At 31.4% G+C, this 23,721-nt stretch overlaps 3 protein-coding genes across 4 annotated transcripts; 1 reads left to right on the top strand and 2 right to left on the bottom strand.

Moving 5' to 3' along the window:
* The first annotated feature begins 1,121 nt into the window (after positions 1 to 1,121).
* On the top strand, positions 1,122 to 6,413 carry LOC129912700 (vitamin K-dependent gamma-carboxylase). Its single transcript, XM_055991069.1, has 6 exons — positions 1,122 to 1,326; positions 4,037 to 4,107; positions 4,168 to 4,336; positions 4,398 to 4,719; positions 4,779 to 5,125; positions 5,184 to 6,413. The coding sequence occupies exons 3-6, from the start codon at positions 4,171 to 4,173 to the stop codon at positions 6,377 to 6,379; spliced, it is 2,031 nt and encodes a 676-aa protein (XP_055847044.1). The 5' UTR covers positions 1,122 to 1,326; positions 4,037 to 4,107; positions 4,168 to 4,170; the 3' UTR covers positions 6,380 to 6,413.
* A 1,049-nt stretch (positions 6,414 to 7,462) lies between these two features.
* On the bottom strand, positions 7,463 to 18,532 carry LOC129912699 (iron-sulfur clusters transporter ABCB7, mitochondrial). 2 transcript variants are annotated; one of them, XM_055991068.1, is made up of 9 exons: positions 18,374 to 18,532; positions 11,651 to 11,771; positions 11,161 to 11,284; positions 10,941 to 11,095; positions 10,714 to 10,880; positions 9,045 to 9,155; positions 8,181 to 8,975; positions 7,850 to 8,125; positions 7,463 to 7,788 (listed from the first exon to the last, which is right to left on the bottom strand). In XM_055991068.1, the coding sequence occupies exons 1-9, from the start codon at positions 18,518 to 18,520 to the stop codon at positions 7,585 to 7,587; spliced, it is 2,100 nt and encodes a 699-aa protein (XP_055847043.1). In that variant the 5' UTR covers positions 18,521 to 18,532; the 3' UTR covers positions 7,463 to 7,584. The 2 variants fall into 2 exon arrangements, with proteins under 2 accessions (XP_055847043.1, XP_055847042.1); XM_055991067.1 differs by having other exon boundaries at positions 11,161 to 11,320.
* On the bottom strand, positions 16,684 to 18,217 carry LOC129912707 (SET domain-containing protein 4). The gene has a single exon (XM_055991077.1). It carries the CDS (start codon positions 18,089 to 18,091, stop codon positions 16,769 to 16,771), a length of 1,323 nt encoding a protein of 440 aa, XP_055847052.1. The 5' UTR covers positions 18,092 to 18,217; the 3' UTR covers positions 16,684 to 16,768.
* Positions 18,533 to 23,721: the final 5,189 nt, after the last annotated feature.

The following is a 23,721-nucleotide window of genomic DNA, read 5'->3' on the forward strand; positions in this document are numbered from 1 at the left end:
ACTGGGCTTTAATAAAAAGGACAAAAAATTAATACTCATTAACGTGTTTTTTTTACTTAAATGATATGAAAGTGTAAAAAACAACTTAAAAAACGAAGAAAATTGTGTTTGATGTAAAATTGCGGAAAAACGGTTGTCAGCAGAAAAAAAAGTTTTGAGACAAACTTAAACTGTAATAAATTCTTGATTGGTTGTAAAAAAAACCTTTCAAATGAAACTTAGTTTGGAAAAGATAAGGCCAGTTAAAGCACAAGAGAGCAAAAATCATAAAAACCGTGGTAACTCGAAAACGGGACGAAAACGAGAAAATTACCTCTTAAGTTTTTCGACTTAAAATGACCTCAGAAATCCATGGTTTTCATTTGGGGCGGTGACTGTGGGACACCCTGTATATTCAAAATCGCTCTAGAAACGATGACCTGAAAGCTCTTAACATTGATATGTGCGTGGTGAAGAAGGCACATATTCGGAGATCGGATTCGTAGAAAAAAGAAAAGTTAAATGTTATACAAAAATATCTAGAAAACCACTAATATCAAGTTTACTTTACCTATACGTACAGTATACTCACCACAGAGTAGGTATCATTTAATCCTGCCAGCCATTTCGAGTGAAAAAAAAAATTCAAAAATACTAAAATCATATCTACCTATCTTTATCAGTTACAACACTTTAAACTTCCATTTTAATTTAGAAACATATTTTTTGTTCTTGTTTTTTTTTTTTTAATTTCCATAACCACTTATGTCCCACTTCCAAAATAGAATTTCCTTTATTTTATAAGAATACGCTTTATAAATTTTAAGCAAAATAATTCAGATTCATAGTGTTCAAGGTTTAATTATTATAATTATGTTACCCTGTCAAGCTTAGTTAAGATTATTATCAAAAATGAACGAACACTTTTTGTATGGAATTTTGCATAATACTATAAGACGGAAGATGACAAGCAACACACAATATAAATCTGGGCCAAGTTAAAGCCCATTAGGACTTTAAAAGACAGCTTTTGACATTAAAACATGTGGGATGAGACACTTTGGGGTGGTTAGGTTAGATGGGTTGCATTTCGATTCGATTTGATTGAGAAAAGTTATTGCGCACTGATGGCGAAGTTATAATACCGAAACCGATGCCAAATAAAATTCTTCGAGCATAAATAAAGAAACACCTGTGATAAAAACAGTCAGACCTTTTGCACACCTGAAAATATTAAGTTCCTTTTTGTACTACTTGTTATGTTGTTAATTTAATTTGTGTTGGTTTAACTTCTTAAGTAAAATTTATAAAAAGTTTAATCAAATGTTATGAAATAACAAAAACAAGGTTTGCACATTCTTTGATTAATAAACAATTTAACTCAAAGCCGGCCGGTTTTGTATCCTGATATAAGTAGCTTTCATGTTTTGGTTGGTGAGATAACAATTGCATAAAGATGCATATTTAAATTGCAGTGAAAAATTTAATTGATGTCTGGAGGCAAAAGCTTTCTAAAATATAATTTCCTTAAAACTTGATAATAGGCTGGATTATATTTGATATTATCTAGCTTTTGGAGTGCATCCAATGAGTAAAGCCTCTTATTGTGATGTAAGGTAGTTATGCATACACTCGCTAAAAAATTTAACTTCATAAGAAGGAGGGAAGCCAAATAAGTGGCGTCGCAACTCGCAACCATGACCATGTCTAGTCTCGGTTTCCGCTACCACTCTTAACGTATGCTAAATTTTGTTATATTTTTTTCGTGATATTGGCTTAAGAATTTCAAAAATAACTGGTGCATAGTTTATTCTGTTAAAGATGACCTTGAAGTTATGGTTTACAAAATAGCTTAGCCATTTAAGAAGAAGCAACCGCAAAAGGGTGTTGTAGATACTAGATACAGTACTAGACATTTTTTGTGTAGGTGGTAAAGCGAATGGTCCGTTAAACGAATTCCGATTAACTTAAAATGTTACTTAATAATTGAATTGATTAGAAATTAAAAAAAAAAAAACATATATTCCGACAGTGAAGCTTATATAAATTTCTTTGAATAAAAATGCCAGCTTATGATTCCGAATGCAAGAAAACAATGCCTTTGGGTTTTATCCATGCATTTAATTTAAAGAGAACATTTTTGTCCCTATCGAAGGATTTTGAGAAAAATTTTGAAAATGCATTGTTCCCCTTGGATTTTTTTCTAAAATTAAAAACAATAGATTTTTAATTTTTGTACATAAATTGATATTCCTGTTCACTATAAACTCATATCTTTAAACCAAAACTTGTTTCGAAACTTGGGTCCGAAAATGTCTGCTTCCGAATGTAAAATAATAAAAAAGATATAGTAGGTATGTTTTTTTTTAACAAATAATTCAGAATCCAGACGTAATCCATGAAAAGAGTTTAAAGAGACTCTTCTTTAGATGTCTCTTTCGGTGTATTATGAATAAATTTTTTAAAATGCATTTTTTTTCGGCACAGAGTAACACTTGGATTTTTATCAAAAATCTTTAAAAAATCGATTTTTAATATAAGACGAAACATGATATTTGGTTTGCAAATAACTCAGCAACAAGATCTTAATGAAGCTTTTGGTTTTCATGTATTACATTGGTTTACAGCCAAAATGCACACTCAATCCCACTATTTTTTTCTAACGTACTTTGACCTCAGGGAACTCACTTTAACAAAAATTACGATAGATACGTTTTCGAAGAAGAAAAATGGTTCAAAAAGACCAAAAATACTAGATTTTGAAAGTCTATATTTTATCCAATTTTAGCCGTAGTCAAGTTTTGTGACCATTATGTTGAAAGATAAAGTATATTCTTTTCTCCTTTACATGTTCAATATCTATAAATTCTCAAATGATAAAAACAGACCATTTAGTAAAAACATCAAAAATTTCGTTTTTTCCTCTTTTTTGAATAGTTTTTCTTAAGTTTTTTACAATATTTCAATTTTAAATTAAATTATCTACAAAAAATTACTTAATATAAATTTTCAAATTCGGCTTGCTTTCCAAGTTATAGACAAAAACTCAAAAAGTAACAGAAAAAGTCGAAAATATTGATCGTTATAAAAATGGTCATATTTTAATAATTTATCCATAGATTTTGAAGTACTAGTGTACTATACATAAAAAATTGAAAATTATGAGGATTCGAAGGATTTTGATTTTTTCTTTCAGTAATAAAGTTTTTTTTGGCAAAAATTTCCTTTAAAAAATCGATTTTTTTTAATGTTTTAATACATTGCACTTAAACATCTGGAGTAAGAAAAGTTGTTCTAGTATTTTTTGCTTATTTACTCAGTTTTCAGGCGCCGGCTTTTCTATTCAGCTTCAGATAAGTCGTTTATTACTCAAGACATATCCCAAAAACCTTTGAACAATCATATCTCGAAAACCCATCCATTAATATTTGTTTAAATAAGATTTTCGAGTTTTCTGGGCTCAAATCTATACGGAAAGTATAACGGCACTTGGTGTCCAAAAAATTTGTATTTTTTTTGTAAACTAGTGTTATTAATATAGCTTAAAGAGACCTTTCTTTTGATGTCTCTTTCGATTTATTCTGAGAAAAATTTGTAAAATGCATTTTTTTTCGGCAAGGGGTACCCCTTGGATTTTTTTCGAAAATGTTAAAAAAATTGATTGTTAAATTTTGTACCCAAATGCGTAAGCTATGTTCACTATGAACCAAAACTGGCTTCGATACTTGGGTCCGAAGATTTCTGCTTCCAAATGTAAGACATAAAAAGGTAGGTATTTGTCTACAAATGTCTCACCAACCAGACCTCCACAAAAATTTTTGGTTTTAATCCATGAATAGCTAAAAGAAAAATTTCTAAGATATCTTTCTGCAGCATAATAACTTACCTAACACAAAATAAGTTGGACCATTTTTGTGTTCTTTTCATAACGTATCCGAAATTTATCACTTGTTTAACACTATGGCAGATATGTAAATGTTAAATATTTATAATTTGCACAATATTAAATATTATTAAGGTGTTTATTCTACTACAATTGTTAATTCTTACTTTACAGGTTGTGCATGAACTAATCGCTTCTAAAATTAGTTCAAACTTGAAGAAACCGTTCAATTTCTAAAAGAAACTGTAAGATGTTTCAGTTTAAAATGTTTATATATTTTTATTTAAAAAAATGTATTTATAAAGAACATGTCTGAAACCGATAAAAAGCAACAAAAAATCTCTACACTCGAGAAGAGATTCAAATACATCACCTCTCATGACTTGAATAATTTTACATCTTTCGATAAATTTACACAATGGTTAAAGAGACCAGTAGATGGAGCTGCTCTTGGAATATTTCGTGCCATGTTTGGTATACCTTGAACTACAAAAATAACTTTAAAACTTTATAACGAAATTTATTTAAATTACAGGTGCAGCTATGCTAATCGATATAGCAGAAGAACGTGGTGGCAGTCAAATGGATTTGAACTTTGGCGATGAACGAACTTGTCATTTTCCTTTATTTGATTTTATACAAAATTTCAGTCTTCCTGTAATGGGTCTAGTATATTTGACCATGTGGCTTGGAGCACTCGGAATAGCTTTAGGATATAACTTTAGATTGAGTTGTTTAGCCTTTGTAGTACCCTATTGGTATATAATGCTTTTGAATAAGCCAGCTTGGAATAATCATAGTTACTTGTTTGGACTTAGTTCGGTCCTGTTAATGATGACTGATGCAAATCGATTTTGGTAAAAGTTCAAAACCCTTATCAAAAGATTTTAAAACGAAATAACTTTTTTCTTTAAAGGTCCTTCGATTATCCTTACGTTAAAGAAAATAAGACATCCGTTCCGTATTGGAATTATTTTCTTATAAAATTTCAATTTTTCATTCTCTACGCTTATGCGGGCTTGAAGAAATTCTCCCCAGAATGGTTAGCGGGGTATGCTATGTCAAACTTAGGAAATCACTGGGTTTTTGCTCCGTTTAGAACTGTTCTATCAGTGGAAATGACTGATTTGCTGATAATACATTGGTTTACGGCCATCTTCGATTTTTCAATTCCCTTCTTGATGACTTTCCACGGAACTCGAAAGTTCGCTACACCTTTTATGCTGTCATTTCATTTGATGAATACAAGGCTGTTTTCAATTGGTAAGATCTATTTTTAAAAAATAACTTAAAATATGGATTTAAACTTTTCATCTTCTAGGAATGTTTCCATGGGTTTGCTTAGCTGAGGTCCCGCTGTTTTTCGATGTTAGTTGGCCTAGGAAAATATCAGAACAGATACTAGGAGTTAAACAGAAGAAAACAAAGTCAGAAATAGAAGATTCTCAAGACTTGAAATGTAGTAATCGAGAAGATGAAAAACCTGACTTGACTAAAAACCTAAAAGTTAAACCACCGTTAGACTCAAAAAACTCTCCGGCAGTGGTAACATGGAATGATAAAATCCGTACAGCTGTAATTTTAATGTACTGCTGTATTCAACTATTTCTTCCATTTTCACATTTCATCACTAAAGGCTACAACAACTGGACTAATGGGCTCTATGGCTACTCTTGGGACATGATGGTTCATTCGTACGACACAATCCTAACATCGGTTAAGGTCGTAGATAATAAAAATGGTAACATTCACTACTTGGAACCATTTGCCTTCACTCACTATGACCGCTGGACCAAGTCAGCAGATATGGCAAAACAATATGCCAAATGCATTCATCGAAATATAGTTCGAGAAATTTCGAAAAATCCCAAAAACAAGCTAATATCTTCATCGAATATTTCGATATATTTTGATATTTGGTGTTCGATGAATGGACGTTTTCAACAGCGAACTTTTAATCCCAACGTCGATATACTACAAGCACATTGGTCACCATTTGAACAGACGACTTGGTCATTGCCGCTTATAAATGAGTTAAATCATATGCGACCAAAGTTAAAAGCTATCGCTGATGATGTTCTTTCTTGGAGTAATTATTCAGATGTGGTATTTGTTGCAGATTTTCCCAATCTTACTTTGGATAATTTCTTATCAGCTGATTTGGGGAACATTACGCTTACCGTCATTGAAGGTAGTGTGATATATAAGAATGACAGCAAAGAGTATATATTAAGTTCTGGACAGAGTATGTCATTGACGGCAGGTGAAGCTCATCAAGTGACCACAACTAGTAAAGGTCCATCGTGTTATCAATATACTTATGTCAATACTACTATGGAAAGACTTAAAGAAACTATAGATGATGGAAGTTTGCAAAAAAATGATGGCCTTCTTCCACTTTGGACGGAATTTTTACAAAGAATCTCTAATTACAAAATATTTGTGCGACATATTTTGAATTCTTTAATGTTTATTGTGTATAAAGTGCCTATGGAAATTCATGCTAGGGGAAATTAAAGTTGTTCGTGTTTTATTTGTTCAATATTGAAGAAAGTTGACAGTTCCTTTTAGTTTTTAAAAATGTAAAGCCAAATTATTTACAAATTTTGTACATCAGTTTTAGTTTAAAATATACAAAAAAAATGTATTGAGTTTTGTATTTTATTGATTTATTCGAAATTTTGTTTCTAGCTTGAAAATATGAATCAGCTGGAAGTGGATGCTAGACTCCTATGGCTACTGTACGTATTTTTGTACAGAAGGTAAAACCATTGAGCAGAACTTTCAAAATTAATTGGTTAAAAAAAATTTTAAATTGGTTTGGACTAGAATTCTAACTCAAAATCAAAAAAGTTAATATGTAAATACTTAAAGAAACAAAATGTATTTCCTTTACTTTATTAGTACGAAGTCAAAGTTTGGACATACCTGGTTAATAAACCAAATAGCGAGTGATTTAGTAAAAACAAAATAAAATCCTTAATTTTGTAACTTCTTTTTTCATTGATTTTATGTTAGAATTCAAGTCGTGAACTTATTTTAAAAATTTTTTTACAAACAAATTTTTATAGAAAATTTAATATTCTATGGGAAACGTCTTTGGTTTTTTTTTTTTTTTTAATAATTTAACTATACATATGCCTGTAAGACCTAAGGTCTTTTAAATGCAACTGCACGGCACTAGTTAGAAGGAATAGAAAGATAGGAAAGATTTTTTGTTGGTACAGTGAATGAAAAACGGAAAACTGACCAATGTTGCCGTTTTTTAGAAATGCACCAATAGACTTAAGAGCATTTTTGACTGAAGCATAGGTAAGGTACTCTTATTTGACAATAAATCAAAATCAAACTGACTTTGAAAAAACTCTAATTTTTGAAAGCTAAGCGTTGCTTCGGTCTGTTTTAGAAATTCTAAAGAAAAAAAAAGTTGCTCAAGTTTCATTTTAAACCCCATTTAAACACTTCTTATTTTAGACTCAGGTGAATCGAAAAGCAGAATAGGGCCTTATAATAACTTTGTTATCTAAAATTTTATTTTGTCTACCTGTTTTTATCATCTTTGATAAAAATTAAAATTAAAATTAAAAAAAATTTCATTACTTAGTCCTTATGTAAATTAAATTTATTTACACAGTTTCTTCTTATATACACACTTTAAACTTTGGTTTTGAACAATAATAATTATTTTAGAACTGTAACACTTATTTACAATTGTTGGGGCTTTATACGTGTTGTTGGGTTTGGGTTTCCCAAAGTTTGGCATACAAGCCATTTCGTTTTAAAAGTTCAGCATGAGTTCCACGTTCACCGATTCGACCATGTTCCAAAACTAATATTTCGTCTGCATCCATAACAGTAGAAAGACGATGCGCTATACAAATACTTGTTCGTCCTTGAGTAGCTCTCGATAATGCTTGCAATATATTCTACAAATAAAAAGATAATTCTTGAGTAAATTGAATATAAACTTATTTTAATTTAACTTACATATTCGGTGATTGAATCTAAACTACTTGTTGCTTCGTCAAAAACGAGAATTGGAGAATTCTTCATAATAGCTCTAGCAATTGCAACTCTTTGTTTCTCACCTCCGGAGAGTTTTAAGCCTCTTTCGCCCACTTGTGTGTCATACTTATTTGGCCATCCAAGAATGGAATCATGCAAATCTGCCATTCGTGCTGCTTTTTCAACATCGTCTTGTGTTTTCGAAAGGTCACCATAATTGATATTGTATTGTATAGTGTCGTGGAAAAGAACAGAGTCCTTAAAACATTTAAAATAAATATCAAGAAATATCTCATAGATTCAATTTATTTACCTGTGGTACAACAGCAATACTTTTTCTCAAGCTGTGAATATCAACATCTTTTATATTTTGTCCACCAATAATAACTTCTCCGGTTTTCGGTTCAAAGAATCGATATAAAAGTCGCACCATTGATGACTTGCCAGATCCAGAACCACCAACAATAGCTATTGTCTTGCCAGCAGGAATGCTAAATGTTAAATCTTTAAAAATTGGCTTTCCAGACTCATACTCGAAATTGACATTTCGGAATTCAATTGAAGCATTATCACGAGAAACCGCTAAATGTGGGGCATTTGGTTTGGTAGAAATTGCGCTATCAACATTCATCAGAGTAAACATCGATTGCATGTCAAGTAAGGCTTGTCTAACCTCGCGGTATACACTTCCCAAAAATCCTAGTGGAATCGATAGTTGAAATAGCAAACCGTTAACCATAACTAAATCACCAACTGTCATATTGCCTTGGGCAATCTCTTGTGCAGCTAAGACCATAATAGCCGTGAGAGCTGTACTGAAAATTGCATTTTGCCCAAAGTTCAAGAATGCCAAACTTGAGCTTGTCTTTAAACTGGCTTCTTCGTATTTTTTCAACACATTGTTATAGCGCTGTGTTTCGTATTGTTCGTTATTAAAATACTTGACGGTTTCGTAATTTATTAGAGAATCAACAGCTTTGTTGCCTGCTTCGTTTTCAGCTTGATTCATGTAAACTCTGAATTGAGTTCTCCATTGTGTGACGGCTAATGTAAATGCAGCATAAATGCCCACACAACCCATTGATATTCCTGCAAATGCTATGCCGCACTAAATATAAATGCATTTTTGTATAGTGTCGTTAAAATTAACTAAACTTGCAATAACAATTTTTTTTACCTTAAAGCCAAGAATACTCGAAACTAGGGCAAGTTCAAAGATTGTAGGAACAATGTTAAACACCATTGCTGTTAGGACAAAGTTAATTCCTCTGGAACCACGATCAATGGTCTATAAAAGTTATAATACAATGTTTGAAAACAATAAAAATTGACAAAATTTGATTTCTAAAATTGAAGGATTAGTATCTACATAAGTCTCCGCATGGGTTTTATAATTTATGTTGATATGGAGAGGGAAGTGGAAGATTATCAACTGAAACATAAGCATGTGAAATTAGCCCTATTATGGGTTTATAATGAAAAAAATTCTACCCAGAAAATTTTAAATTAACATTTCCTTTATTTTGAATTCTCGGCGAAAAGTTGTTCACGTTCCTTAAATTCCTCTTTTTCTGAAATTTATTTTTTCTTTTAAATTTTGGTGAGTAACAAAAAATCAGTTTAGCAGAAAATGGTAATTCTACTCGGGTAAAACTCGCAATAGTTTTTAAAAATCCGGAAACATTTCGGATGAAATAAATTTATACGAAAAATCAACTCTAGAACTCTAGAAACCACGAATTTTCAAAATTTTAGTTTTGAGAAAACGGCTTCAGTTTTGAAAATTCATGCAAACTCATGGAAACTCGTGGAACGGACATTAATAGTATAGGTTGCTAGGATACAGATTGGGTTCGACGGAGTGAATAGAAGGACCGACATGTTAAATGACGCATTAAATCGAAAATGTCCAAATGTGCAGATTCGCGGTTTTGTATTTGTGCCGACAATATGTTTTGAAAGGAATGGAAACCTTTCTGGATTAGTTCGTCCAAAAACTTATCGACACTTTGGTATCTCGTATCGAAATTCAAACAACCAAAATTCGATCTGCTGAAAACAGAAAACCACTCAACGTTTACCGATTTGTTCACATTTTTTTAACAAAGAAAGTAGGCTCAAATTTCCTCATCGCAAATAATATACTTGGTTGGAAATAATTATTCAGCAACTAGACCTCCAAAAAACATTTGGTTTTCAGTTATGAATAGAGTTTAAAGACACCTTTCATTTGATGTCTCACTCGATAGATTTGGAGGAAATTTTTTGAAACTGCCAATTTTTTTGGCTAGGGGTTTTATTTGATTTGGCTTGATTTTTTCTCGAAAATCGGAAAAAAATAAATTTGTAATTTTTTTACTTAAAAAGATAGACCTCTGTTCATTGTGAACTGATATCTATAAACCAAAACTTATTTCGAGACTTCGATCCGAAAATATATGCTTCCGAAATTAAGAAAAAAAAACATGTATTTGGTTTTTGTGAAAATCGGTTGAAAATTGGCTGTGTAAGAATATTAAACGATTTCAACTCAGAGACAGATTCAAACTGTTGGGTGTGAAACAAAAAAAATTGTTTCGTTCAACCCTTATTGAATATGAACTTCACAAAAATTCCTGTAGTTCTGCATAAAAGTAAAAAAAAACTAATGTTGAATCAAAATTAACGAAGCTATGCTACAATTACAAAAAAAAAACATTTTTGTCTAGACTCAGAAGGTGTAAAGAAACAAACCGTTTCGTAATCTGTGCGAAAAGCCCTACAAAATTCAATACGTCTACGCCAGAGTAGTTTTTGAATATATCTCAGTGCAAAAAAGAGTTTTAAAATAAAAAAAAATATCTTACTTTAGAAAGAGCTCCAGTTTGTTTACTTAAATGAAAACCTAAATCCAGATTGTGCAGGTGAAGAAAAACATTAGTTGCAATTTTTCTGATTGAATGGTGTGCCACTTTAGCAAACACTGCATTTCGGAGTTCATTAAAACCTGCTGCTCCAAGCCTGGCTGCTCCATCTGAAATCAAGAACAAATTATTAAACAAATACTATACGATTAACTTAATATTTAAATTACATCCAATAAGCATAGCTGTGCTTACTGACAGAATGGTTTCAGGTGCAGAATCCATGTTTAACACCCCGAGTGCATCAACTGCACCCTTGAAAAAAAATGGAACGCATACATTTATAACTTTTGATCCAGCAAGCAGGCCTACTGATATTCCAACTCTGAAAACATAAATAGTTAAAAATTTTATTGAAAACTAAAAAAATGAACAATATCAAATACATACCTTTTTCTAACTAAGGCATCATCTTTTGGCCAAATGTATGCCATCATAGCCCTAAGCATATCCGATGATGTTACCGGAGGAGCATCGATTTTTCCTAAAGATTCCTGTCCTACAGCGGATACTCCTACGTGGAAACAGTATCTTATATGCTGCCAAGGACCTGTGGGGATTTACTAGTTGAAAGTAATATCCCTACGGGACCAAACAACAAGCAAAAAAAAAATCTAGCAAAATAACGTCATAAGTGTTAAAGGAAAACAATTTTCAAAAAAAGAAGAAAAAATCAAAAGTAAATAATACAACAAGACAGAGGGTTGATTTTTGTATGTAATGAAAAAATTAAGTAGTTAAACATTCGGTGATTATGAATAGATGAATGATAACGAGGCTCTTTGTTTATTTTTGTTAACTTACTCCCTTAGCACTACCATTATACGAATGCTGTAAAATTTAAAATTACGCATTTAATATGAAAGGATAATTCTTTTACCTGCTTTGGGGCGATTCTTGTCAAATATTCCTCCAAGAACTTCACTTTTCGAAATAAGCAAGTTTGCTTTAGCTTTCTTTTGTTCATCTTTAGGTATTCCTGCTGCGCTGGTAGAATAAGGCTAAAAACACACAATATAAATATTAATTAGCAAAAATGTAAGATAAAACAAGTTCGAGTAAACTTAAATCGTATTATATACATTAGCCCTGTTCTCTTGGGAGGTGGCGAAGTACTACTAATAGTTTACTAGCAATTTTCAATGGAACGCACTTTCAACGAATCAATGCAATCCCCATCTACTCCGCAAAGAATAATGAGTAGTTCTATTAGTAAATGTAATAGATTATCTACTCATGAGTAAACTAGCACCTTCGAAGGAACGGGACTATTAAAAGACTTCACGACTTCAGATCATGCAATGGTCATGTCAGGAAACGTTAGGCACTAAATATTTAGGGTGTTTTCATAAACGTCTGCCTAACTTAGGCCTGCGTTAGTCGTGTTCATAAAGTCAGATCTGCGATCGGACTAACTTAGTCCAACTGCAGTTCTGCTGTTCATAAACGTCAGTATGTCGTCAACATCGGGCAGATTGCGCAGCCAAAATTTTATTGCTGCAGAACTCAAGAAGAAATTTATTTGACTCTTGATTCGATTTTTTTTTGTTAATAAATGTAAATATTGTTAAAAAAATGAAAAGCAAACATATTAATATGTTAGGGTGGTGCAAAAAATGTTTCTTTTTGCATTTTTCGAAAAATTTAAATTTTAATGACACAGAAAATTTCTAAATCGTGTTTTTTGAGATAATGAGTTTGTATTAATTTTTTTTCGTATTAGGGTGGCTCTAAAAAATGTTATCTTCCACAGTTGCTTGAAGAATTCCAAAAAAATCAACGTGGATATTGTTTTGACCAAATTATCGAAGAAAAAAAAAATTTCCATTAGGGTGGTTCAAATTTTTTTTTTTTAATTAATTACAAAAAAAATTATTTTTCACTGCAGAGAAAGTTTGTAAAACATGGTTTATGAAATATAATGTAAAATTGGGGTAGCTCAGAAATAAGGGGGCTCAGAAAAATGGTATATTTAACATTTACGCTTGGAATTCAACCAAATTCAATTTAATTAATTCCGCATGAATTTAATATTTCTATAGCAAAAACGCACTTAACAAACTTTCTGTGCACTAAAAATCATTTTTTTTTTTTCAAACGCATAAAAACACTTTCTTGAACACCCTAATTAAAAATATTTTTTCCATAGATAATTTGTTTTAAATGTGAACTACTCGGTGTTTTTATTATTTTTTTTTTAGAAGAAAATATTTTTTTTTTAGCCACCCTAATGTAACACGGTTTACAAATTTTTCATGTTATTAAAAACAATATTTTCGGGGACTGAAAAAGAAATATTTTTTTGCTTAAACAAAACTTATTCTGTGGTAATTTTTTAAAATTTTTTTTTCTGACGTTTATGAACACTCAGTGACTGCTGAAAATTGTACCAACGCAGGCCTGCAAACTTTCTGCAGAATTGGTGTGTTCATTAATGCAGCAAAGCAGAAAGACGATTGGACAGACGCAGATTTCCGACGTTTATGAAAACACCCTTAATCAACGTTAGTTAGACGAGTAAATCAAGTAAGGGAGATTTTTCTTTCCTAACTTTCGAGTCAACTTCCCTTTAAGACGCCTCACAGTGTGGCCAATCACGAATCTAGCTGGACAAAATTAATAACTCGCTTCAAATCGACTTTTTTTCTAAACAGTTTTAAACAAATGAATGTGAATAGATAAAATTCTATAAAAAAGAAAGATTTTTTAAAAAGAAATCTATAATTTCTGCAAAAAGTGGGTCAAAACAGTGATGAAGAAAATGCATTTTTATAGTATTTGAATTTATGTTTCCGTAAACATATTCTATGATTGGATATACTTAATTATTTTAAAAAACGCTTTAAAAATCTTAATAAATAAAAACTCTATTGCTATTCACGAAAAAAGAGAGGCAGAATAATTAGTTTTTATTAAGAAATAGAACTTTTACCCACGTTTTTGACAGGTGACATATGTACATGATTTATTTTCTCAATATCATGCTTTAAATTAAAATTTTAGCAATGATTTTAATTAAATATGCTTCACAATCATAAAAAATGGCATCACCTTTAAAAATATCTGCAGATAATTTAAAAAAGTAACTCCTTTTTGTTCGATGCAAACTTGAAACATAAGGGCCTATTAAAAACAGCTGTGTTTATATTATCTTCTGTGTTTTTCAAGATAATAATTCTCTAAATTTCTTCGTGACCCTATTTCTGGCCTTTTACACTTGCTTGCTTTTTGCATTTAACTTGTTTTATGGTGTTCCGACAGAAAAGCATCATTCATCAATGATAATGCCTCATTAGTTGAAAATTCCAGTGGTTTAGTGGTTCCAGAGGATCAGAACTTAATCTTTTATACATTTTGATCCTTCACTCAAAGAAAATTTCGATAAATCCTTTACGGTTTTATTGGAATATGCTTTTTCAATTTTGCGGAGAGCGGTTCTACTGATTTTAACTATTTCTAATGGATAGGTGCACTTTTAACCTTCCGTTTGTTATATTTTTCCCGTTTTTTTATTTTTAAAAATTCTTTTCTTCTTTGTTTCACTATCTACTGTTTTTGTTTAATTAGTTACCACCTAATATTGGTCAAGCAAAATGAAATTCATGTTTAAAGAGCGGTCCAAAGTGTCTTCCACCTTTTTTGTTTTTTTTTTTCGCTTAACTTGAAGCACAAAACTTTTATATATGTTTTTAATATTTCTTTATTGTCAAAAATGTTCCAAAGATGATACCTGCTCATTAAAAGATCAAAAAAACTGTCTTTTCGATCTTATTTGGCAGTTTTGACACATTTTTCGAAAATTTGTTTTTTTGAAAATCTTGACTTCATTTTGAAAAGTGAAAAAAGTTGTACGGCGGTCGAGAAAACGCGAGACATGTAAATAGCTAATCTCAATGACAACACTCCACAATACATTAATTAATTAATTTCAGACCGGAAAAATGCGGAAAAATTAACTTTACCTCTAATTGAAAAACAAAGATATTTTTTTTTGCACTTCCTAGCCTTCTTACAGAATTTTTTTTTTAAATAGTTGCAATGGTAATTAATAAATAAAAATTATAATACTTTACCTTCAAATGTAGATTAACAATTAAAAAAAACAATTACAACAAAAATACTACCACAGCGTTTTTAATCGTCAACCAAACTCAAGCCAAAAATAGAATACTTTGTATTATCTTCATCCAACTGTTGACAAGAACCAACTTTCAAGCTTAGCTTACGCTAATCCGAGATGAAATCCAAAAAACCAAACATGAATTACAGTTACCCATTGTATTGAGAAGCTCAACTCATGATTTAAAATCATGTGGCTAAACTTTTTTTTTTCTATTTTGTCCAGTCAGATTTGAACATTTGCACTATTTAAACCAAAACAAGTATTTCTCGACATTGAATCTGACTCAACTATTGGCTTTTTAGGTTGCTGATGTAGTAAATGTAGCTGATGTAGTTGATGTCGTAAGGTCTGAAACAGACCCCAGATATGTTTGCCACATAGATAGACTACTTTACTTCTAATTTATGAATAAACTTCTATCTAGGAAGAAACGAAAAGATGACGTAGTTAAATGTCGACCAAAGTATTTTATCTGATCAATCAAAGATAGACTGTTAGCTTTGAATGCTTGAATTTATACAAGTCTTTTGCCAATCAGGTAAGCATGTACAACTTTAAAACTATAATATTCAGCTTTGATAACTTTTAAATAACTTTCAATGCCGAGATGATCTCGCTAGTTTGATTATTGACCTCGGTGTTACTCTCAAAGACATTTGAGAGCCATAGCGGTATTAAGGGGAATGAACGACCCGATGAACAAGACAGGGGAGGATTATTCAGCAGAATAGCCTGGAACAAAATAAGACACTCATGAAAAGGAAGTTTACTTTTTGTGTTACTTTACGGTTTTTGCCAGAACGGAAATCCAATTACTTGAAGAAAATTTCTATCATTCACGGAACAAAAATCGTTTTCTTAAAACAAATGAATAGAGGAAGTGAAAACAGTTTATTTGATTCACTTTTTCACAGGACCAGAAAAGGGCTTCAGAGGGACTTTTCTGGTTTTGATACTTACTTACTTCATTTTAAATGTAATGATGATATTAATCATTTCTATTTATGAGAGAACGATAATAGGGGTATAGATTTTTATAGAGATTATAAAGGAATTTGTGTACTAGAACTCAGCTCTTAACTTTTTCTATATGGTACAGAACTATAGACTATCTCTCAGACAGGTTTAACCTCGTTTGATGTATTACGTAACAGATCCTTCGACTTGAGCTGCAAAATTGGAAAGGACTAGCTGGAATTTGATACCTCCTTGTTGCAACTAGCGCTATAATGACTTTATAATACGTTAAGCTATAGATATAGCGCGGTAAAAATAATTGTTTTGCCTTCCAAAACATTCTAATTGCTTCCACTTTTAATTACTAAACAAAACGGATATCATTTAAGTTTCATCAGTAATCTGCAGAGCAGAATATATCGCTTAAAAAGTCTCGGAAATAAAAGGAAGAATCCAGGAATTACACAACATAAAGATGTTGACCACCTTTCAAAAAATTCGACCACAATTCGAAATTTACCCTTCTCCAATGTTACTTCAATTTCAAGCATTTAAAGATGTCTTCTCTTTATTCTTATTCCCAAGATTGTATCGGCATAGCTAAATATTCGACTTCAATTCTTCACCCTGAAGCTTCATCTTTGGAGTTCTTAGAGTAAAGATTTTATAGGATTTAATAACAAATATGTATTTGGTATTCTTATTTATAAATTTGTGCTATTCTAAATTCTAGATTGTAGAGCACTGTGTAACGAGATAGTAAATAAATTAAATTTAAAACAGGAACACAAGAAAATGCAAAAAAATAGTTTTATTAATTCTTTAAATGCTCTTTTAAAATTAAAATTAATATAAAAAATATTAACAGTATTTTTATTATGTTTGAACTTCAAAGTGTTAGCCAAAAAGCATAACTGCTTAAACAAATTTATCCAAATATGTCTGAAGATATGTAATTGAATGTTTCAAAAACACAACAGCAGCCTCTCCACTGCATGACAATTCATTCAATTTCATCAAACCATCAACAAAACCTTGATATTCTTTAATTTTAAACAAACATAATGCTTTCGCTTCATCTCCAATTGATTCTTCAAAAACCACCGTCGAACCAAAAGCGGTTTGATTAAGAACATTGGGAAAATGTGATCCCTCTTTAAATATCAAATAAAGTACAACTTGCAAATTATGTGATAAACCATCATTGGCATGAATAAACATTGTATCATTTAAATTATGATCTCGAATAAATTTGAATTTATTACTATGAACAAAGAATCCCTTACGTTCCGTTCTTATCAAAGCTTCTATATCATTTAGAGTTATTTCAAAATAATCATTTAAATTATTTTCTAGAGAGAATCCATACTCAGTGAATAACTTGAGATTAGTCAAATTGCCATAGCTTATGAATATTTGCTCATAGGGTTCATAAGTATTTTTGGTAGTCAATTGATAAACCGATTGATTTCCTTCTTTTTCAATTTGTGGCTCGGTTGAAGCAGTGTCTGAGTGATTAAACAAATCTAAGAATGGAGCAAGTGCCATTTCTGGTTTATCACTCAGGATATTCTTACACCAAGGAGTAGACTTTACCAGAGGCTGAATTTCATAGTTATTAACGAATACACTCCGAGAATTTACAGCAAAATATGCCCATTTGAAATCTTCCGGTTTGAAGACTTCCTTAAAGTAAGCCAGCCCACAACAGGGACAAGTTTTATCGCCAAAGGCATCTTGCAAGGCTTTGTAAGACTCACGAATTTTCTTATTTTGTTCAACAGATTGTTGCAAGACAATTTCCGGAAGGAAGTAGAGCTCATTGCTAGAGCAAAAGTATGGAGTTGAAAATTTAGAAGGAATCGATTTGATATACAATTCAAATGGAGAATCGGTCGCATGTTTTTGCATCAAAATGTACAAAGTTAATAAGCTTTGGAACGAAATTGTGGTTTTTGAGTTGACAAGTTCTTCGTTTAGCTCTCGAAAGTTTTGGTCATTTTCCAAAGTTGCCAGAGTAATCATTGCTTCAAGAGGAAGTCTGATAATGACATCTCCTGGAAGAATGTTCGTTTTAGAGCAAAGTCCTCTTCCGGTTGTGGAAAAGTTTTGACATGCAAGTTTCTTTTCATTCTTCCAATTAAACTTATTCAAATAATGATATAAGGAAATTGCTGAATCATTTTTATCTGGTATCGATTCGTTGGGGTTTTTTTGTTGGTTGCGTTTTGTTTTACCCATGATTTTTGGTTGCGTATTGAGTTATGTAGTTGAGATACGTAAATTGGTTCTATCTTTTATATAACGAGTGCTCTCTCCTCGGGTTTGTATGTTTTGATGTTTTTCCTTATGATTTACAGGTGTTCACAGGACTGCAATAAAGGCAAAGAAGAAATGTTGTTTTTGATATTACTTTGTTGTTTTTCCAAAAAAAAGAAATGTTTTTTTATTTTTGTAATCGAATCAAAACATGCGAGGAGAGAGCACGTCGGATTTTTGAAAACTTTATTATTTAGCACATACCAAATATTGAATCCTTGGTGAACATGCAAATAGTTTTAAATATTTATCAGCGCTAATTCCAACTTTTGTATTATTTGTTTTAAATTTGTTGGAAAATAAAAATTTATTTCGTCCGCAAAAATTCACGAGATGAACGATGCGTGCCATTTTTTTTTTTTCTTTATATATTTTGACGTATGATATAAATGTCAAATTTCAAAAGTGACATTAAGAAGTAGCATTGCCAGAGTAAAAATTATCGGGTGTTTCATGTTCCTAACCAGAAAGTACCGATAAACATTTGTGAATTGGAACAAAATTGATTTTTGTTTAAAGCCTGGTACGCAGCTCGCGCAAAATTTTAGCTCCCATAGTGCCTGGCTACACGGTGATTTTTCAATCGCCTAAGCAGTGAGTTTGTAGGCAAGAGGGATGAAGAGTGAAGGGGGAAGATGATCACGAAGGGAACTGAATTTTCTGAGGGCAGTACAGTTGCATTGCTAAATTTTTCCTCTTTTTGACATTTATTGTTCCTAGAAAAATGTAAAAGTGGAACGTGATTGGGCACAACAGTGTGTAGCCCACCGCATGTGATTTTTCAATCGATTGAAAAATCACTGTGTAGCCAGTGCCTACGTTCTGTAACTTAGTCGAGAACTTCTCGCATCGAAAAATTTTAAAACAAAAATTCCATACGTTTCTCTATTTGGAAAAATAACCTGTGTCTGTATCTCGATGTGAGAAGCAACCCTGTAAATTTTTTATTCCATTGGAATTATTGGAAACTGTCAAAAAAAGGGAAAATATTTGTACCTTTGGCCATCAAAGGTCATATAGACATAGTTTTACAATAAATATCTCAAGGCTCGGTAGTCCGAAGGTAGAGCAGTCGGTCAGCGAGTGGAGGGTGCCAAGTTCAAGTCGCAGTTAGGGCATGTAATTTTTTCTTCAATATTCTTTTTTTTTATTTTAAAAATTTAAGTGTTACAAAAATAAATTACCGTGAACACTTTTACTTTTAACACATCTCACATTTAATGCAAGATTATCAAATTTTTTTCAAATATCTTACTTTCTCGCATCCTTTTTGCTTGTGAGTAATTTTGGCAGTTCAATCGAGAAATTATCTCGATAATTTTCTTACAGACACAGTTTTATTCACATTTTTCCAGTCTGTCAAGCATTTTGATTCAGAAATGTTTCAAGGCGAGAAAAATTTGTTTATAGAAACAAACGAATGTGAGAAAATGATTTTTGTGTCGATTCACATTATTTTTGTTCCGATTTGCGTGTTTCATGCGAGAAATTTCTCGATGCGAGAGTTACAGAACGTAGGCACAGGCACATACAAATTATCGAAAAATTTTATCCGAGCTAAAATGAGTCCCATACAAATTAACGATAACTTGTATGAGAATTATATCTCGGTTAAAATTTAGCGCGAACAGCGTATTATGTGATATAATAAAATAGTGCAAATTAAAGTTACAACAGTCGTTTTTTTCACGAAAGCACCCCAAAGCCAATTTTTGGCTACTTTCGGTAATTGGCACATCCATATATTCTCTCAGATATTTTTTGTATCGATTTCATTTTATTTCACAATTTTTCTCGACCATTTTTTCAATAACCCTGTTCTTTTGGGAGGTGGCAAGCGGTACTACTAGTAGTTTACTAGCGATTTGCACAGGAACGCACTTTCAATGAATTCAATATAAATTGTATCTACTCGGGAAGAAGAGCATGAGTAGTTTTCTAGTAGTAAATGTACTAGTACTAGATCAGACTTAAGCCTGGTACGCAGTTCGAGCTAAATTTTAGTCGAGATAAAATTCCCATACAAGTCATCGATAATTTGTATGGGATTCATTTTAGATCGGCTAAAATTTGTCGATAATTTGTATGGAAGCTAAAATTTAGCTCGATCTGCGTACCAGACTTTAGCTAAGACCTGAGGAAAAAGCTGTTGTTGTATTTAACTTTTGTGGTCGGAAAAACTGTCATAAAATGAGTTTGAAAATTGTCACTTTTTGACTTTTTGCAAAAAGTGGCCGTTGTAATTATATCTTTAGGCCTGGTACGCAGCTCGCTCTAGCTCCCATACAAATTATCGAATAATTTTAGCCGAGCTAAAATCTATCCCATATAAGTTATGGATAACTTGCATGGGAGTTTTATCTCGGCTAAAATTTAGCTCGAACTGCGAACCAGGCCTTAGTCCATTGGGCGCCATTCCCCCTAGGCAATTTAAAATTTTGCTGTAATTGTTTCCGATTGATATCTTTATTTGTTTGTGGAAATAGAGTACATCTTCCATAATCACCTTTTTTTCGTATTTGATTTTCTAGGACTTTTGAGAAGTAAAGGGAATGAATGATATAAAAAAAATTCAATAGAAAAATGGTGATAAATATTACAATAACGTAAAGTTGTGGTTATGAATGTTTTTTTTTTTTTTTGTTTTTCATTTATAACTACTCATTTAATAAAATTATAGATCTGTCATTTTTGTGACTTCGAAATCTGGAATTCTAGTTAAAAAAATTTAGGATAAATGGTTCGCACAATTCACCCCAACTTAGTTTTACGGAACATCTCACGAAAATACTGTTTTTCCAAATTTGAATAAAATTTTGCGCCATTGTGTTTCCATACTTTCTGTAGATAATGCACATTATTATTGCATAATCTATCAAATGATTAAAACAAACTTTCAGAGGTCATATATTTTTCGATTCATTTTAAACTAAGTTAGATATAGGTACTTAAAGGCTCAAACATACATGGGTTGAGTTTCCTGTTTACAATCGTTCCTAAAAATTAATTTGTCCTATTAAATTAAGTTTAAAGCAGTTAACATTGTAAAATAAGCTATCGATTTCGATAACATTTACATATTTATTTCCGGTTGATGGAATATAGGTAGTCTTTATAGTTTAGAAATCTCTTAGAAACTTCATAACATTTATTCAATTTCAATCCCTATTTCCGGTTGATGTAATACCTTTAAGATATCTCTTCCGAAATAGCTTTAACACCACAAAGTATAATTTCGCCTTTATTTTTCATTTGATAGATAGAACATTTTTCCTTTATTATTACCGAAATAAATTCAAATTGCTTTATAAATCGAGACAAAAATTGTTTTTGCTTTATAGTGTTTTATCTGTGTATCTTTATGCATATACAACGTGTTAAAAGTAAAGCAAAAAAAAAAAACGAAAAAAAATCACTAAAATATTTTTAGACAATGTATGGCATTTGACGCCAAGCAATGTCGGTAGGCAGGTTTCCTATGTTCATTGCCATCGCAATGAAAATAATTTAGATATTTATTTGTGCAATATGCGCGTGTCCATCATTCTCAACTCAACTTGCGAAATTCCTCAGGACGCCAAAAGCCAAACCGCCCGCCCGCCAACAAATTGAAATTGAAATAAATTCACTTATGAATGCAAAAAGATTTTCAGCAAATACATAATTGAAAGTCTATCGCTCACCGTTCGTATTCGTATAAATGTATAAAATTGCAATTTCTTTAGCTATTTGTCTTTTTGGCTTTGCGATAGATACGAAAACTGAAAACCCATCTTGCTTACAAGGAAGTGAACAAATTTGATATGCCAACGAAGAAACAGAAACGTGAATTTACGTAATAGTTTTGTTCGCTGTAATACCTTATATTCGTTTAAATTGAAAAACACCACTCAGTTGTCGGTTATTTTTTGCAAGTTTATTTTGTACCGACTCTTATATGTATTACAGTGACCATCTGTTAAGAATTTAATTTAATTTTCTAAATAAATTTAATATTTAAATTAGCTGCGATAATAATGTGAGATAAATCAAATAGTTAAGCTTTTTTTGTTGGAAATCATAATAAATTATTGATAATTTTTTATTTTTGAAGACAAATGTCAAAAAATGCGTTAGGTTTGTTTGAACTGATTTAAGAAAAAAGTAAAATGTTATTTATTAAAGAAGCATTAAAATTAATCTGCTCACAAATCACTGGAAACTCGGGAAATTTAAAAAAAAAGAACGCTTTCTTAACATTTTCCAAAAGTTTTTAATTTTTCCGATTTTTTAAAAACTTGGTTGAGTTTATATATTTTCTTAAGTTTATATGTATGTCTTCTTACTTTCTTGAATGTGCTTATGTATGTGAATTTAAGATGAAATTTCTATAGGGTCTTACTTTCTTGAATGTGCTTATGTATGTGAATTTAAGATGAAATTTCTATAGGGTCGCACGAACTTGCTTTTATATAAAAAATTACAAAAAACATTTTAAGTATTTGAAGTCGAAACGAGGTTCATTATGCCATAATTTTTTAATTGCTCAATAGGGCTAGTATACCTATTAGTTTCGTTTCAAAAAAATTCGAGTTTTTAAGCAAAAGCAACATTAAGATGATGGAAAATCCAAAAAATTGGTTTTGGTCATGTCGTACGTCTTGTTCTTCTTGTTCTTCTCAACAACATACAACATGGCCTGTCTTCACTACGGCCCAAATGAGATAATTTTGCAAATTAGGTCAGTTCAAATTTCAAATTAAATTTTTTATTCTATACGATTTGACATTCGAAATACACTCCAGTCAAAGGGTCGAAAAATGGGCGAAGGGCCTAAACTTCATGAACCGATAGGGATATATTTAAAACGCTTTAACCCAATTTCTCTCCACCTGATCATTGTTTTTAGCGGAGTTATTTTTTTACATTTACATTTTTTGGGATATTTTGTTTCTAAGCGAATATCTTAGCTCCGGTATGTCGTAGACCAAAAAATTAACATTCAATGTCTTGCTTATATTATTTTCTATCGTTTGAATAAAATTTCATTGTATTTAAGTGAGTAAATACAAAGTTAAACTCACAATAACATGTTTGAAGAAAAGCGCTTGAGTATTGTTAAGGCCGAAGTTCAAGATAGATACAGATAGAGTTAGAGATAGCATTCTCCATCATCCAGGGCCGTCTTTAACTATCTTGGGGCCCTTGGGCACACAAGAATTTGGGGCCCTTTTGGAAAGTAAAGTAAGTACAACGGTTGGCTAAACGGCAATGGTTGATTAAAAAGGGCTGCCAATATATCGTTCCATATAAAGTACCTAGTGTCTTTATTATTGGCAGGGGGTGCCAATAATACGTGCATTGAGACATCAAACGTTGCCACTGCCAATATTGACATTTTATACTGCCAATAATTATACAATGTATTCGTTTTATAATGTCGTTTTCGATTGGTTTCACTCAAGGATTCACTCATTCTGAAATCCAATAAAACAGTTTGAATCGCTGTCACTCAATTCTGAAATTTTATATCTGTATTTGTTAATAAGCAAATAAAATTGTGAACTTTCAAA

The sequence above is a fragment of the Episyrphus balteatus genome, chromosome 2, assembly GCF_945859705.1.
Source record: "Episyrphus balteatus chromosome 2, idEpiBalt1.1, whole genome shotgun sequence".
NCBI lineage: Eukaryota > Metazoa > Arthropoda > Insecta > Diptera > Syrphidae > Episyrphus > Episyrphus balteatus.